This window comes from Sorghum bicolor, chromosome 7 (assembly GCF_000003195.3).
Source record: "Sorghum bicolor cultivar BTx623 chromosome 7, Sorghum_bicolor_NCBIv3, whole genome shotgun sequence".
NCBI classification, from domain to species: domain Eukaryota; kingdom Viridiplantae; phylum Streptophyta; class Magnoliopsida; order Poales; family Poaceae; genus Sorghum; species Sorghum bicolor.
Window position 1 is genome coordinate 3,674,389 of NC_012876.2, and position 16,779 is coordinate 3,691,167.

Consider the following 16,779-nt stretch of genomic DNA (forward strand, 5'->3'; position numbering starts at 1 on the left):
ATCCTAGGCAAACAGAGGATTGGGTAATGAAGGAACACAAGAAACAGTTGTACACATGGCTAAGGGAGCAGGACATTCCATATGGGGAAACAATTGAGAAACAAACCATCAAGGCTTTGGCATGTGGACCATCACGCCAAGTCATAACATGGCAAACCTATGACATAAGTGGATTCACATTTCATACCAAGTCTAAGGACCAAAAGAGCATGACACAAAATAGTGGTGTTCGATGCGAGGCCGTAGATGACAAAACTGGTGATATTATTACATACTTTGGCTTCATCGAGGACATATGGGAACTAGACTATGGTACATTTCAGATCCCTGTGTTTCGATGTCAATGGGTTGAAGATAAACATGTCACAGTGGATAATTATGGGGTCAGAGTTCTTGATCTAAGTAAGGTGGGATATAAAGATGACCCATGGATCCTTGCTAATCATGCTGCATAGGTTTTCTATGCTGAGCAGATCCTTTCTAAGAATGAGAAGAAAAGTACCGACAAACCGAAGCATGTAGTTTTTCCAGGAAAGCAACAAGTAGTTGGAGTTGACGGTGTATCAGATCTGGAGGATTTTAACCAGTTCAGTGATATGTCCCTCTTTGTGGACCATCCTATGAAGATAAAAAATATTGAGCAAAGCATCCCACAGAGTTCTTTGCCATGGGTGCGCCCTGATGGACAAGGAAGAATAGTAGCGGCCTAGATTGTATCATGTAAACGCTTTGTCAAATGCAAAAATGTTCTATTTATGAAATGTATATCTTGATGAGTGGAACAAACTTTGTATTCATGACTTTTCGAGTTGGGGACGTCTCGGGTTTCGAAAACGTGTGTGTACTTGTGGAAATTTGAAATTTCAAAATTTGAGTGGTCCAAACTCTCTCAGATGAAAAGTTGACCCTTACACACAATGTGTATCCTGATGAGCTGGACAAACTTTGTATTCATGACTTTTGTATCTAAGGCTACCAAGGGTCCGGTCAAAGTGACTTTTCAGAAAAATTCCAAGATTTGACTTGGTCAAACTAGGTCAAACTAGGCACTAAATGACCTCAAATGAAAAACTTTTGAATACATGGGTGTTAGAGCTCCTCAAGATACACATTCCATACATAGGATATTTTGGCATATGGAAAAGGATTGGTAAACTCTAGTCACAAAGTGTTGAATGTGACACAAACTTTATGAAACTATATGTGAGACTTGTGGATTTAGAACTACACTTTTGAAACGCTTTGTCAAATGCAAAAATGTCCTATGTATGAAATGTATATCTTAATGAGTGGAACAAACTTTGTATTCATGACTTTTCGAGTTGGGGACGTCCCGGGTTACGAAAACGTGTGTGTAGCTGTGGAAATCTGAAATTTCAAAATTTGACTAGGTCAAACTAGGTCAAACTAGGCACTAAAAGTCCTCAAATGAAAAAGTTTTAGATACAGAGGAGTCAGAGCTCATCAAGCTCTACCTTTCATATAATATGCAATATGCATTTGAAATTTAAAATAATATAAAATTAATATATAGGTGTGAAACAATATAATTATATTATAATATCATTATACAATTAATATATAAACAATATAATTATGTTACAAATATAGAATATAGAAACAATAATGTTTAAATATTATATTATAATATCAATATGCAATAAAAAATAGTTACCAAAAATATAGAAAATAATAATAATAAAAAATATTACAAAATGTTTTGTACAGGCGGGTGGTATTGACCACCGCCTGTATAGTGCTATTTCTACAGGCGGTGAGGCCATATAAAGGCCGCGCGCAGACCCCGAAATTTTCTAAGTCCGAAGGCGCGCCAGAGTTCGAATCCACGCCGGCAGGCTGCTAAAAAATTCCACGGCGCCAGAGTTCTCCGTCGAGCATCCGTCGCCCGTCGTCGTTCCCATCGAGGTAAGCTCGCTCGGTCGCCGCAGGAGCTCACGGGGTCGGGGAGAGGGAGGCACCGCGCGTGCCCTCCGCTGCTCGCCGCCGGCGACGCGGCTTGAGGTGGCTGGACGGCGGCGCGGCCCGAGGCGGCTGGACGGCCGTCGTCGGAGGCAGGGTTGCGCCTGCGGCTGCGGATCCACGCGGGGAAGGCTCGGGGGCTGCTGCGCAGCCGCCTCGGGGGAGTCTCGGGGCTCCTCAACCGAGGCGGCAGCGGCGGCGCGTGCTGCGGCCGGTGGAGAGGGTGAGGGGGAGAGGGAGGGGCAGGGGCAGGGGCCGGTGGGCCGGCTGCGCAACTGGGCCGGCCCACCAGCAGCCAATTTTTGTTTTCTTATTTTTTATTTTTCTTATATGATGTATATGATGTATATTTTTAATTATTAACTGTCCTAAATAAATGTATATGATGTTTTATTTTTTATTAATTGTCCTAAATAATTATTAATTGTTCTAAGTAAATGTATATGATGTATTATTAATTATTAATTGTCTTAAATAATTATTAATTATTAATGGTCTTAAATAAATGTATATGATGTTTTATTTTTCTTATAATTATTAATTGTCCTAAATAATTATTAATTGTTCTAAATAAATGTATATGATGTTTTATTTTTCTTATAATTATTAATTATCCTAAATAATTATTAATTATTAATGGTCTTAAATAAATCTATTTGATGTTTTATTTTTCTTATAATTATTAATTATTCTAAATAATTATTAATTGTTCTAAATAAATGTATATGAAGTATTATTAATTATTAATTGTCCTAAATAATTATTAACTGTCCTAAATAATTATTAATTATTAATTGTCCTAAATAATTATTAATTATTCTAAGTAAATGTATATGATGTATTATTAAATATTAATTGTCCTAAATAATTATTAATTATTCATTGTCCTAAATAATTATTAATTATTAATGGTCTTAAATAAATCTATTTGATGTTTTATTTTTCTTATAAATATTAATTGTCCTAAATAATTATTAATTGTTCTAAATAAATGTATATGATGTATTATTAATTATTAATTGTCCTAAATAATTATTAATTATTCATTGTCCTAAATAATTATTAATTGTTCTAATTAAATGTATATGAAGTATTATTAATTATTAATTGTCCTAAATAATTATTAATTGTCCTAAATAATTATTAAATGTGTATGATGTCTTATTTTTCTTATATACATTATGCATATGCTAAGTAGTTATTATTTATTTTTTATAATGCAATTATTTACAATGCAATGATATATATATGTACGTATAAAAATAATAAACAATTAATATTTGCTTTTAGTTTAAGTGTCTAAGTAATTATTATTTCTTTCTTTATAATGAAACTATTTATAATGCATGATGCATATGCTAAGTAATTATTTGAATAGATTATCACGATGGCTTCTCCAACCCCAAACCAAGCGTCAGAGTCTGACCGCATCGACCAAGCACCGGCAAAAGGTTCGGACCACACAGAGAAGGTGCAAGTGTCACACAGCACCGAGCAAGCGCAAGGGTCGGACCACACGGAGAATACAAAAGAACGTGAATCAAGTCCTTCGTATGAGACCTCCCCTAGCGACATTCCAGATCCTCGTATAGAGAGGAACGCTCGTCGTGAATTAGAACGTGACCCTGATTACATTCCAGAAGTAGATGAGGTGATGAATTACTCATCCATAATTAAATCTTTCTAACTTTTATTTTCCTCAGTATATGTACAAGAATGATTTATGTGTTTAACTTTTAACATGAACAGGAGGTGTTATCTCAGTTTCATGAGCTGAAAGAGATCCTATCCCAGGAAGAATTCATACATGAAGGTGCACCCGAACCGACGACGGAGACAACCACCGAGAAGACCACCGAGAAGACTGATGATAGGAAAAGGAAACGAGGTGACAGAGGATTGAATCAGTTTCCAAAAGTCACATTTAGAATTACAGATGTGAGCCCGACAGGACAACCTCTAGCTCCTCCAGAGGCCTTACCTAAGTGGCGTAACGCACTTGGATTCTTAGTTAGGGACCATCTTGACATCACAGTCAGGGAGTGGGCAAAAGTGGACCAAAATGAAATTACAAGAATGTGGGATAAGCTGCTTACAAGGTTTGTTTTACCTCAGGGTTCAGAAGACCTAGTAAAGGAGTACACATTGAAGCAGTGGGGAATCATGTTTAGGAATTACAAGTCTGAGTTGAATTCTAAGTGGGCAAAGAAAGGGTTGGACCCGACAAAAAGGTATAAAATCACTGCTGGTCAATGGGTGGTGTTTTTAGAGCAGAGGAGTACCGAGGAGTTCAAAGCTTTGAGCGAATCTAAATCCGAGCTCGCAAAAAGGAACAAGTACCACCATCACCTAGGCACAGGTGGTTACCAGCGCAAGCTTGCCCAATGGGAGCAAGAGGATGAAGCGCAGAGGGCTAAGGGTCTGCCAGCGCTTCCTGACCAACTTGGTCGCAGGGGCTCGAGGTGGATTTGTGCTCGTGTACCGGCAAAGGAAGCCAAGTCTGGCTTATCATTTTCTGACCCAATGGTCGAAGAGGCAGCGAAGAATATTTTCGCTGTGGCAGCTAAGCAGAAAGCGGGCGAATTTAAGCCCCAAAGGGAGAAAGATGTCCTTACTGTTGCTCTGGGTAACCCAGAGCATCCTGGTCGTGTACGAGGCATCTCATCAAAAGAAGGATGGAAATAAGGATTCGGACCAGAGTGGGAAGCAATGTATACGAAACGGGATCGCTACAAGGCAGAAATGTCTAATTATTTTAAGGAGGAGGCTAAGAGAGAAGTCGAAGAGGTGATGTCTAAAATCCTCTCCAATCCTCCTCCTGAGTTGATGCGGCGATTGGCGACCGCAATGTCTAGCCAATTAAGTGGCCAGCAGCCTCCTCAAATGCAGCTAGTCGTCGCCCCGACAACAACAGAACAAGCTCCGGTCGTCCCGAGTAGTATTGCCTCTACCGGAGACAAGGTCCGCTATCCAGTTGATGAGATCGATAGTCCTGTGCCTTGCTCCCTAGTCATAAGGTATGGTTTTAACAATAACCGTACAAGGGAAGTAGCCACAGGACTTGCGATCCCGGGGCGTCAATTCCATGGTAGTGAGATCCCTGAGGACTACTGCAGGGTGGAAGTGTTGACAGTTGTCCAAGGATATGAGGACGACATGCTAGACATTCCCAGTCCCGAGGGCATTGAGAAACTGGGACAAGCTATCAAGAATTTTATTCTTTGGCCTCGACGGGACGTCCTGCTGTCTCAGGTACCAGAACCATCACCCCGAGAAGTGCCACAGACTCAGGAGTCGTCCCATCCCACATCTCTTCCCACTCCACCAACCTCTCCAATCTTGCATCCACAATCCCCACCACCACCATCACCAATAATGCCTCAACCACCATCCCCGCCACCATCAAAACCCACTCCCCCACCATCACCTAAACCCCAGGCTTCACCACCATCACCTAAACCCCATGCTTCAACACTGCAATCTTCCACACCACCGGCACCAAAAAATGATGATAAGACACCACCGCAACCAAAGAAAACAAAATTCTCGGTCCCCAAATTGGTTTCCCCGTTCGAGCCAAAGAAGAAGGCCGCTAGTACGGCCCTATTTCTGTCCGGAATTGCAAGGAGCCGCACTTCGAAACTTGTTGACTTAGCAGAGCATGAGAAGGAGGGGTCGAAAAGCTTTGAAACACGTATTGTCAATATCAGGCCACCAACGAAGGATGATTACAAATATGTCCCTACTAAATATGAGCCAGGCATACCACTACTTAGTTGGGACAAACTCAAAAAGATCCCAGCTGGTATAAAAAGGATGCATGACTGGTATATGAGAGCAGCTTCTGTAGGCATTGACACGATCAATGTGATTATACCACCAACAGCATTCAACAGTGAGCGGACAAAGGCAATCGTTACCTTCGAGGACATGTGGCTAATGATGAACCTGCAGAGATTAGACGTGCAGCTGGTAACCGTGTTTGCATTGTAAGTGTCACTCGTACCATCTCTTTGTAATAATTCATGAGTTGCATCAATTTTCAACATCTAACATACAAGTGCTCATTGCAGAATGAATTTTGAACAACAAGAGATGCGGTACGGTTCAGATCCGGATAGGTCTGCCAGTAAAAGGGTTGCGTATCTGAGCCCGATGAAGATATGCGAGGAGCAGCACAACTTCAGAATCAGAGACAAACACGACTCCTTAGAAGGTTTGGACCCCGCTGAGCGTAAGCAGATAATAGATGAAAGTCGACTAGATTATAAATGTAAATACGACCTCTACATAGCCTTGGCACTGCTCAAGTATCAAGATCGAGAATGTGTTGTTGCCCCATACAACTTTGGGTAAGTGTCAATTTGTATTCATCGTCGTATTAGTAATTTCAATGGGCACTTGCATCATAAATTCGATTCTCTCAGAGACCACTGGATCTGCCTCCTCATTAATCCTAGTCTAGGACGTGTGCTAGTCCTAGACTCTGCAGACTATGATCCTTCAAGTTTTGCAAAATTCATTACACACTTGGAACGGTAAGCTGAGTACATTAAATATTAATACCTACTTTTATAAGAGTTTCAGAATAACTTCAGGATTGTGTATTCGATACTATAGGGCCTATAGGTATTATAAGATCAAAGGTGGAAGGTGTGATTCATCAGAACCGGGGCAGCCATTGAGATTATTTTATAAATGGCCGGTACGTACCAAAATATCACAAGCTGTCTTTTATAAATATAATATGCATATGACGATGTTGCAACTAATAAATATCCAATTTTTTGTCATACATAGTGCCATAAGCAACCAGTCGGATCGGTCCACTGTGGATTCTACGTCTGCGAGTTCATGAGAGAGACCGGAAGATATGTAACTAACCCTTCTAAGGTATTGCTCTAATAGTCGTTTATATTATTTGTATCATTTTTTGTTGCTAAGCATGTGTTATATGAACTATAAATTTATGATGTTTCTAACTTCCTATGCAGCAACATGAGTTAGAAAAGGCGAAGAGCGTGACTCAAGTTGTTCTATATAACATAGTTGAGGACCTCTGCACTTTTCTCTTGAGAGAAGCCATTCCCACCTAAGGAAAATATCACGACCCGACCAGCGTCCTAGCAAAGCCTGAGTTTATAGCGCTAAGAGATATTAGTAGGCTAAAGCTATCTCGATCGGGTTATTAGAGCAGAGGTTTCAAATGTGAAACCTCATATGTCTGTAAACAAAAAACTTTGATGTGTGATGTTTGTAATTAATATAATTTTATGTACATAGTAATGGTATATATAAATATATTGCATGTTGTTGGTTGAATCTTGTAGCCTAACATAGTTTCAATATTAATGTATATAATATATATATATTAAAAATAGGGTTTGCTGGAAAATAGGGTTAAATTGGAAAATCTTACCACAGGCGGTTCTGTTATGAGAACCGCCTGTAGAATCCAATTTCTACAGGCGGTTTACATAGAAGAACCGCCTGTAGAAATTGATTTCCACAGGCGGATATCATAACTGAACCGCCTGTAGAAATATGTTTCTACAGGCGGTTCTCGGTTAACCGCCTGTGGAAACTTTTATTTCCACAGGCCTATAGCCACTGGCGGTTTGTCAATCCGCCTGTACAAAGGGGTTGCGAACCGCCAGTATAGTATCTCTCCGTACTAGTGAAAAAAAAGTGACAAATCTGGACACATGGAGGCAAGTGGACATGATAGGGAGCCTTGGACCCACTTGACAGTGTGCCCGACCCTATAAGGGCCAGCCAGCCCTCCAATTCACCTATATGTTGATTTCAATTGGTGGACAAGATTTGTTGACGATGGATCCATGGGCCCTTTGTCATTGGCTTGGGAGGCTCCAACCGGCCTTAGAATCGCCTTACCAGCCAAAACTACCTCGCGAGACAAACAGCGAGAGCTACAAGAGCAGCTGGATAGGATGGGGCTATGGCACTAGGCAAGGCATCAGAACAAGATGAAGGGCATCCGGTGAGATAGGACGAGATGACAATGCGGTGACACCCTCTGAGATTGATGACTGAGTCGAGAAGACCGCAATGCAAATCGAAGGCTGGCGAAACACGTAGCGCTAGTAGTTTCTGTCACTCGCCCCCACCTTGTTCGTTTGAGCTTATCAGCTGAATCTGCTAGCCATTCAGCAGTGTTTGTCTCTCGCAACAAATCAGCCAACAGTACTTTCTGCCATGGGTTATCAGCCAAACGAAGCTATATTAGTATTATTGTGTTGTTCACTTCCATGTATTGTTATGAATGATGCACCCAATTCGTAGTCTAGCGATCATGTTTGCTGCCATCTGCATTATGTAGTTGGTACCTATAGATTGTCCAAGAAAACACTGCTACTGCACTGCCTTGTTATGCATCTATATGTTGGATTGTACTAGGACTGATCTCGTATGGCTATGTGACTATGTTGTTACTCAAGGTTTGTAATTGTATGTGATTTCCTAGTCTAAGTGGGCATGTTGATCATATGATTCAGATGCTAGACGACCTTAGGGCAACTCCAACCAAACTCCTACTTGAGCCCTCATCCTATTTAAGAGCTCAAACACATCAAAACCTCTCCAACTCAACCTCTATTCAAGCCTCAATGGATAAGGGACTCTCATTTCTCTCTCCTAAACCCCCAGATGTAGAAGTCCCTCATCCTCTCCCTCATCTTCCTTTCTCTCTTTCATAAAGCAGATAAGTGGGACCGATAAATGGGATCCATGACAATACATTGTAAAAATAGGGAAAAGTTAGAAAATCGGTTGGAGTACCCGAGAAGTAGAGGATGAATATGGATGAGAGACTGTAATTTAAAGGAACAGGGGGCAAAATTTGAGAGATTAGTTAGAGTCGCCCTTCCGTCGTCTACACAGAACACTGCTCCTAGCTAATAGCCTCACCTAGTAATTTTTTTAAGCTCTAGGGATGCAAGGATCCGACTGATAGGTCATGGGTGGGGTTGACTAGTCTACTCTATATATGAGTGGTCGCAGGACGTGGTGTTATATTAGTCTGCGGTCAATGACGAACTAATGATTTAATTGTACTAGTACTATGACCTTGTTTAGTTTCCTAAATTTTTCAAGATTCCTCATTATATCGAATTTTTAAATACATGTATGGAGCATTAAATATAGATAAAAACAAAAAAACTAATTACACAGTTTGTTTGTAATTTGCGAGACGAATCTTTTAAACCTAGTTAGTCTATGATTAGATAATAATTATCAAATATAAACGAAAGTGCTACCGTAATCAAAGCCAAAAAAATCTATGAACTAAACAAGGCCCATATTGATCTTGACAAGATGATGCCCTACATATCCAGGCCTTGTTTAGTTAGATAAAATTTTGCAAAATAGATATTGTAGCACTTTTATTTGTATTTGACAAATATTGTCCGATCATGGACTGATTAGGTTTAAAAAATTCATCTCACAAATTATAGACAAACTGTACAATTAATTAGTTATGTTTAACCTATATTTAATGTTCTATGCATGTGTCATAAGAATCGATGTGATGGAGCTGAAAATTTTTGTAAAATTTCTAAGGAGCTAAACAAGGCCCGATAATTGTACGTGTTTGCCTATTCTAATTAGGCGCGTTCATATGATCTAGACGCTAGACCTTACTTACGGTCATCGGTCTAGGTCAGCAACACGTCTACTACGTTACGCAACTGTCACTGGTAGCCACATAGGCATTTCCTTTCAAAAACCTAAAATTTTTCAAGTTAATTATAAATAAAAATAAAAATTAATTACACATTTTGTCTATAATTTGTGAGACAAATTTTTTGAGCCTAGTTAGTCTATAATTGGACAATATTTATCAAATACAAACGAAAATGCTACAGTAGTCAAAATAAAAAAAATTGGAACTAAGGCCTTGTTTAGTTCCGATTTTTTTTGTTTTAGGTGTTGTAGCACTTTCGTTTTTATTTGGCAATTATTGTCCAATCATAGACTAACTAGGCTTAATAGATTTATCTCGCAATTTACAGACAAACTGTATAATTAGTTTTAATTTTCATCTATATTTAATGCTTTATGCATGTGCCGTAAGATTCGACGCGACGAGAAATCTTGAAATTTTTTTAATTTTTGGATGAACTAAATAAGGCCTAAACAAGACCATAATAATTTTCTCGGGCATGGGGGATGGGAACTGATTGATAGATGCATCACGGGTGGGACTGACTAGTCTACTCTATGAGTGGTTTTTGCGCGGGATGCCGCGTTGGTCTGGTCAAAGGTGACGAACCCGTCAGCGGTTCCGGGCATTTAGAGTGATTCAGACAACCAATGGTGACAAATCCGTCAGTGTTTTTTTTCTTTTTTTTGATGGAACCAAATCCTTCGGAATTTTTTTGGATCAATCATTCCCATGCGGATTGAAGGTCGTTCCTCCTCAATTCACTCTAATCCCTAAAGTGAATGGTTGAATCTAAACTAACCCTCAATGTTGTTGAGGGGTATGCGTAGTGATTTAGACAATTGTTGCCTGTACAATTATTCCATAGCAGTCATAAATAATATAATAGACAAATCATTATATAAAATGTCTACAGTTAATATAAATACTATTCATTTCAATTTTTAAATGACATAAAGCCATATATATAATATATAGACGATGATACATCGGAAACTATTGTCTATATACAAGATCTTTCTCATGGTCCTTGATATCCATTAATTATGAGACGACATCTTCCTTTGTCTAACATTTCCCATGTTTCCTAGATGTAAGTTGCCTGAGATCTTGTTTGCACTACCCCCGTCACCATGCACCCACGCCCGCGCGCTCGCACCTTATCAGAGACAAAGACAACGACGGTGGCGGCGTACCTCTCCAAACTCTCTCTTTTTTCTCCAACTCTGGCGGTATAGAAGAGGTTTTGGAGGGAGGTAGGCAGGCCAGACGACGGCCAAGCAACTTCAGGGCCCTGGCGGTGGTGGATCAGGGCAAGGGCGTCAAGGCTGTTCTCGTCGGAGCTGGAGAAGAAAGCGGTAGGGGGAGAGGGAGAAGAGAGAGCGAGGCTACCATGGGCACGGTATGATCTCGCCGGCCGCGACAGCGAGCTCCAACGAGACCCTTTCATGTTGCCGCGGGGGCGCGGGGCGGTCAGCTTCGACAGAGGACCAGGTGGGAGGTGGAACACGGTTGGAAGAAATAGCGAGGAAGATGAATCACGAGTGGATCAACTAGGGGGTGTTGGATCTCTATCCAACGCCTGAGATTGTCGCCTGAAAAAAAAACGAAAAATCAGATTATAGCAATTCCCAATATTTCCTCTCTTCCATGTACAAAACCATAATTATGTGCTGTACCTCTTCTGGATGGCTGATGTCAGTAACCTACTATTGACTATATATATGTGGGAGGATCTATAGGATTTATTTGGCCTCAGCCGAGCTGATCTATTGAGCTAATCCAACCCAAAACTCGCCCGACCCCCCCCCCCCCCCCACCCCCACACACACACACACAAGAAGAAGAAGAAGAAGAAAAAGAAGAAGAAACCCAACCCCTTTGAATACTCTGATCCGATCCACAACTAACTCTAGAGGAAAAGCTTGGTATAGCAATGGCATCCCAGGCGAGGGTAAGGGCATCAGCGTCGATATGCAGCTCGGTGACGGACAGTGAGTTACACACATTGGAGATAAGCGACTACAGCCAGCACAGCGACCTCGGCGATGGAGGATACATCTCCTCCACCAGGTTCACTGTGGGCGGCCATGACTGGCGCATCCGCTACTACCCTGACGGGATCGGCAACGGGGAAGATTGCAAAGATTACGTTGGAGTACAACTGGAGCTCATGAGCGAGTTCACCGAGGTGAGGCTGGCGTACGAGTTTAGGCTCGCTGACGACGACGACGACGTAGCCGCCATCAAGTCAACCACTGTGTTAACAGCTGAAACTTCGTCCACCTGCGGAACTGACAAATTCAAGAAGAAGAGCGATCTGCCTAGGTACCTTCGGAACGATTCCCTTAAGATCCAATGCTTTGTCACTGTTTTTAAGGAATCACAGTTGAAGGAGGCTGCTGTCAGCTCTAATCCCGTCGTCGACGTTCAAGTGCCGCCCTCAAACTTGTCATCTCATCTTGGAAAGCTGTTGTCCCCTGAACGGAAGGATGGGGATATCATGTTCAAGGTTAAAACTGAGGAGTTCCGTGCCCACAAGCTCATCCTTGACATTCGCTGTCCGGCCTTAAAAACTACTGCGGCTACTCATACTCAGCCTCATTTCGATGGACAAACAATAATGAGGGACAGGAGGACTACTAGTGGTACTGATAACAGCAGCACAGTTGTTGTTATTCAAGACATGGAGCCCAAGGATTTCAAGGCTCTGCTTCACTTCATCTACACAGATTCATTGCCGAAAGAACACAGAAATAATGAGGAAATGGCGACAAACTTATTGGCGGCAGCCGACAAATATGACCTGACAAGGATGAAGTTGTATTGTGGAAACATCCTTTCCAAGAGGCCAACTGTTGACAGTGTGACAACCACTATAGCCCAAGCTCACAAGCATCATTGCACGGAGTTGAAAGATGCATGCATCAAATTTATCAACTCTTCTGAGAGAACAAGGGATGATGTACTCTCAAGTGAAGGGTACAAGGAACTCAAAGCCACCTGTCCTGAAGTTGCTCTAGAGATACTGGAAAATTCCGACAGTAAGCTCACCTTATCCTTGTGTTAACTTTTTTATTAAAAAAACGCTATATATTGTTTCCAGCCATGAAATCCGAAAATATATCTGCTTTTTTTTTTCTGCAACAATCCTCTTCTTTGTTTTCTGCATTTCATTTTTTTTTCTGTCTATGCATCACTACCAGTAATTGCTTAATTTCATCAGTTTCTAAATTTGTGTTTGAATTTGTTTTCTCAATGTTTACTTATTGGATGTGGGAAAAAAGTATTCAAGAAGGCAGTCGAAAGGCAACAAGACGTCCCTGAAGAACGATCGGCAGGGAATCACCGTGAAGGCAAGTCCTAACTCAACAATATTGAATTGAACCATAATTTGCAATATTAAACATGCCAAGATACATAAAAAAATTTAGCTATCTGCATGTTTGCTAATTTATGGTTTTTTTCTGTTATCCTTACGGTTTATTTAAAATACATGTTTACAAATTTGTGGTCTCCATACCTAGAGGGTGTTTGGTTCAAGTATCATGATCGAATCCGCCCCCTCGCAAATTCTATAGAATGACTCTTTCTTAACTTTTTTGGCATCTTGAGACTTTGTACGGGTATACCATTGGAGGCAGTTAGGTTCGCTGGAGAATTTCGATTCATTAAAGGATGTATTTTGTGATATGGTTAGAGTCTGAAAGACATGATTAAATTCATATTTTTTCGTTTCAAAAAAAAGTTTCGTTTCAAAATATTTTAGTGTCTTACTTTCTATGGTTAGAGTTTTGAAGCTACCAACATTTTTAGTAAAAAATGCATGTAAAATATAACTGTAGTTTTGGAGAATATGCCTAGTCAATTTCTAAACTAGAGGGAGTACATTTTTGTTTTAGTGTCAGGAGAAAGCGATTCAAAAGGATCAGAAAGCCAGTGCAGCACTGGCTCACGTCTTGTCTTTCGTTCATTTGGTAAACATGCACATCCGTACCCCCATAAAATAGCCTGCGCGGATGTCATTTCCTTTCTCTTATATCCCGCATTCCGTTTTTTATAAGTCACTACTAGTTACTTCCTCCATTCCGTATTATAAATCACTTTGACTATTTTAGCTCATCTATTTTGCTATGTATCTAGACATATTATTATATCAAGATGTATAACAAAATAGATGTATAAAAAATAAAATAACTTATCATTTGAAGAAGAGGGAGCATATATCATAAATATTAATATTTTCTTAAATATATATTTAGTCAAAGTAAAATATATTATTTTTTTAAGGGAAACAATAGTTAAAAAGGGCGGAGCAAGTGAATTTTATGGCAATTAATTTTGGAGATTATGTAACTTATTTTGCCTTGCTAAGTCATTCGCGAGTCTCAATGTTGTTTCACATAGTTTTATGGGCATTAAATATGCTGATGTGACACTGTATTAATAAAGAGACAAGTGATAAGAGTTTTATAGGAGTAGAGAGAATTTTATGGAGGATAAAACTCTTCTACACTATTTAAAAAAATATGGATATATTAGAAACTGAAAGTCATAAAACTCCACTGAGAATGGCCTTCTCGAGCATATCTCATAAGACAAACTGAGTCAATGGATATCCGGCTTTTAATTGAGATTGACTTCCAGGTCCACACGGCCCTAGCTAGGAAAGTGAGGCTAGAATGGTATGTATGTGCCAATGGATAGTACTATCTTTGTCCTTAAAAACATACAACTATAGTATCAGTGTGTCCGTCAAAGCAGTTAGTTTGATCAAATTTACAGTTAATAATAGTACTCATATTTATGTCTCCAAACCGGTTTATTAAGAAAAGATATTCCATAATTGATGTAATAATACTTAATTTGTATCATAAATGTTAGTATTTTTCATATAACTTTGGTCAAATTTAAAAGGATTTTCCTCCTTCAAAATGAGAATTGCATCCTTTTCTACTCCGGAGTGAGTCACATACTAATTAACTAGATGCCACTTAGGATTTTTTTTTTGCTGACCTAGCATGGATTTAATGAAGATAGAGATAAAAGTTGTATCGTAGTCGACATTAGAAACCCCGCATAATCCTTGGATCCATTGTCATAGATAAAATATATATATATATATATAATAATTTATTGTTTATTTTTTGAAAGGAATATAATTAATTATTTAGATGCTCCTAAGAAATAATATCATTATACTATGTATTGGGTGAGTTGTATCATAAGTTTCATAATAACATTTGAAACTGTGTGACACAAATGTACTGAGAATATAGCCTTATAAAGCTTAGAAAAGTGGACTCCGACCTTCAATTTTTCAAGATCTGTATCCAATAATACATCCGAGTTCCAATAGCAAACCAGACAAAAACAAATGGTATTTCCTTAGTTCTAAAATTTAAGTCATTCTGTCTTTTTAGATGTGTAGATTTTGCAACACAACTAGATATACATTCTTTATAAATATATAGTAAAAGTTATGTAACTAAAAAATAGCTAGAATGATTACAAATTAAAAATATAAAAAATGAATAGTCCCTCCATACTAAAAAAAAATAAAGTCATTTTGACAAAGCTTGGTTAAACATTGAGAATATAAATCATAAATGATAAAACCATATGAAAATATTTGTCTTGAAAAAATACTTCCCTTAAAATATTATATATATCACTTTTCGATAAATGTTTTTTATTATAAAATTAAGAAGTCAAAGTTATATTTTAAAGATCGTATGAATATCTAAAACGACTTTATTTTTTAGTATGGAGGGATTTTTTTTTTCTTCGTTTCCACCGGCCGGTCTTGTTTGTTGGAGTCAACTTATGGTGGTTTCTTGTTGCCTTTGTAGCGAGGCGAGGTCAGGGTGTCTCCCGTCCACGAAAGTACTACCCCCGTAACGTGGCAACTACTCATTGGAGCAGTGATGAAGAATGAAGAACGTCAACGAGTCTGTGTCCACACAGGGACCAGTCAGTCCCAACTTGCCCATACATAGGCGTTTGTTGTCCTTTATCTCTCGGCTGTCATTGTTGTTTCATTAGTACTTGTAAACTGCTCTACTGCAGGTACCACCATGCCCAACTTGCCTATAGCTATAGGTTGTTGGGCTCAATTGTCCCTCGGCTATCATTGTTGTTTCAGCTGGCATGTCGGCTGTCGTTGTTGTTTGAAGTTGTAAGAACGAGAATGAGAGAAAGAAACAATTGAACTATCTTGCTTCCATTGATCAGCTTTTATACTCCCTCTGTCCTTGAAAACATTGAGTCTAAAATTGAGCCCAACAACCTATAGACAAGTCTGTTCGCTGGTCTGAAAAGTCATAACTGAAAATATTGTTCGCTGATTTATCGTGAGAGAAAAACATTGTTAGCTGATAGAAAAAGTACGGCTGATACGACAAGCAAACGATCTTCTCCAGCAGTGACGTACTTATTTTCCTCCTGGACGTCACTATCTGATGATTGATGTAGTAGGTGCAATAACATTTAGGGGGTGTTTGGGACTGTCCACTCCACGTTTTTTAGCCAAACGGTTTTAGCTCCACGCACTCCCTTCGAGAAAAAAGGGTGGAGTTGTGAGTAAAGAGGTACTCCACAAACTCCAGTTTTTTGTGGAGCTGCTCCATGATGGAGTTTGTGGAGCAGAGTTTGTGGAGCAGTTCGAAACACCCCCTTAGTGTCTTATTAGAAACACCAAACGATATATGTGTAACTTCTCGGCAAGTGGTGAGTGCAATTAAGTTAATTAGAAGCTTAATGAGAGACAACAAAGTCATTTCTCCTGTTTTCTAATCTGTCCTAAACTTACTAGAAATCTATTCTTTTAAGGATGGAATGAGTACATTGTGAACCGTCGCCAGGGATGGACAACACCCGTCCAGGGGATGTCGATATTTTAGATAAGAGAAAAATAAACATGATTACATAGACGGCTAATCCTAATCTTTGTCACTAATCCATGGGTTGTCCATGGGGATAAGATCACTCACCGGTCGACTTGTTTCTCAACACTGCGCCTTGATTCAGTCCAGTCTTGAAATCAATCAATAGCTTCATCAATCCTCTAAAAACCTTACAGGAAAATATGAGATAATAATATTGTTGATACGTCG

General features: G+C 39.5%; 1 protein-coding gene across 1 annotated transcript; it reads left to right on the forward strand.

Moving 5' to 3' along the window:
* LOC8067821 (BTB/POZ and MATH domain-containing protein 1) lies at positions 11,517 to 15,894 on the forward strand. Its single transcript, XM_021465759.1, has 3 exons — positions 11,517 to 12,708; positions 12,952 to 13,020; positions 15,517 to 15,894. Exons 1-3 carry the CDS (start codon positions 11,601 to 11,603, stop codon positions 15,600 to 15,602), a joined length of 1,263 nt encoding a protein of 420 aa, XP_021321434.1. The 5' UTR covers positions 11,517 to 11,600; the 3' UTR covers positions 15,603 to 15,894.

Bases quoted from the DNA above. Each gene is read 5' to 3' on its own strand.
- LOC8067821 (XM_021465759.1), top strand. From the start codon at position 11,601: ATGGCATCCCAGGCGAGGGTAAGGGCATCAGCGTCGATATGCAGCTCG. The intron at 12,709-12,951 runs GTAAGCTCACCT...GTGGGAAAAAAG, and splicing joins GATACTGGAAAATTCCGACA to TATTCAAGAAGGCAGTCGAA. The intron at 13,021-15,516 runs GCAAGTCCTAAC...TTGCCTTTGTAG, and splicing joins GGCAGGGAATCACCGTGAAG to CGAGGCGAGGTCAGGGTGTC.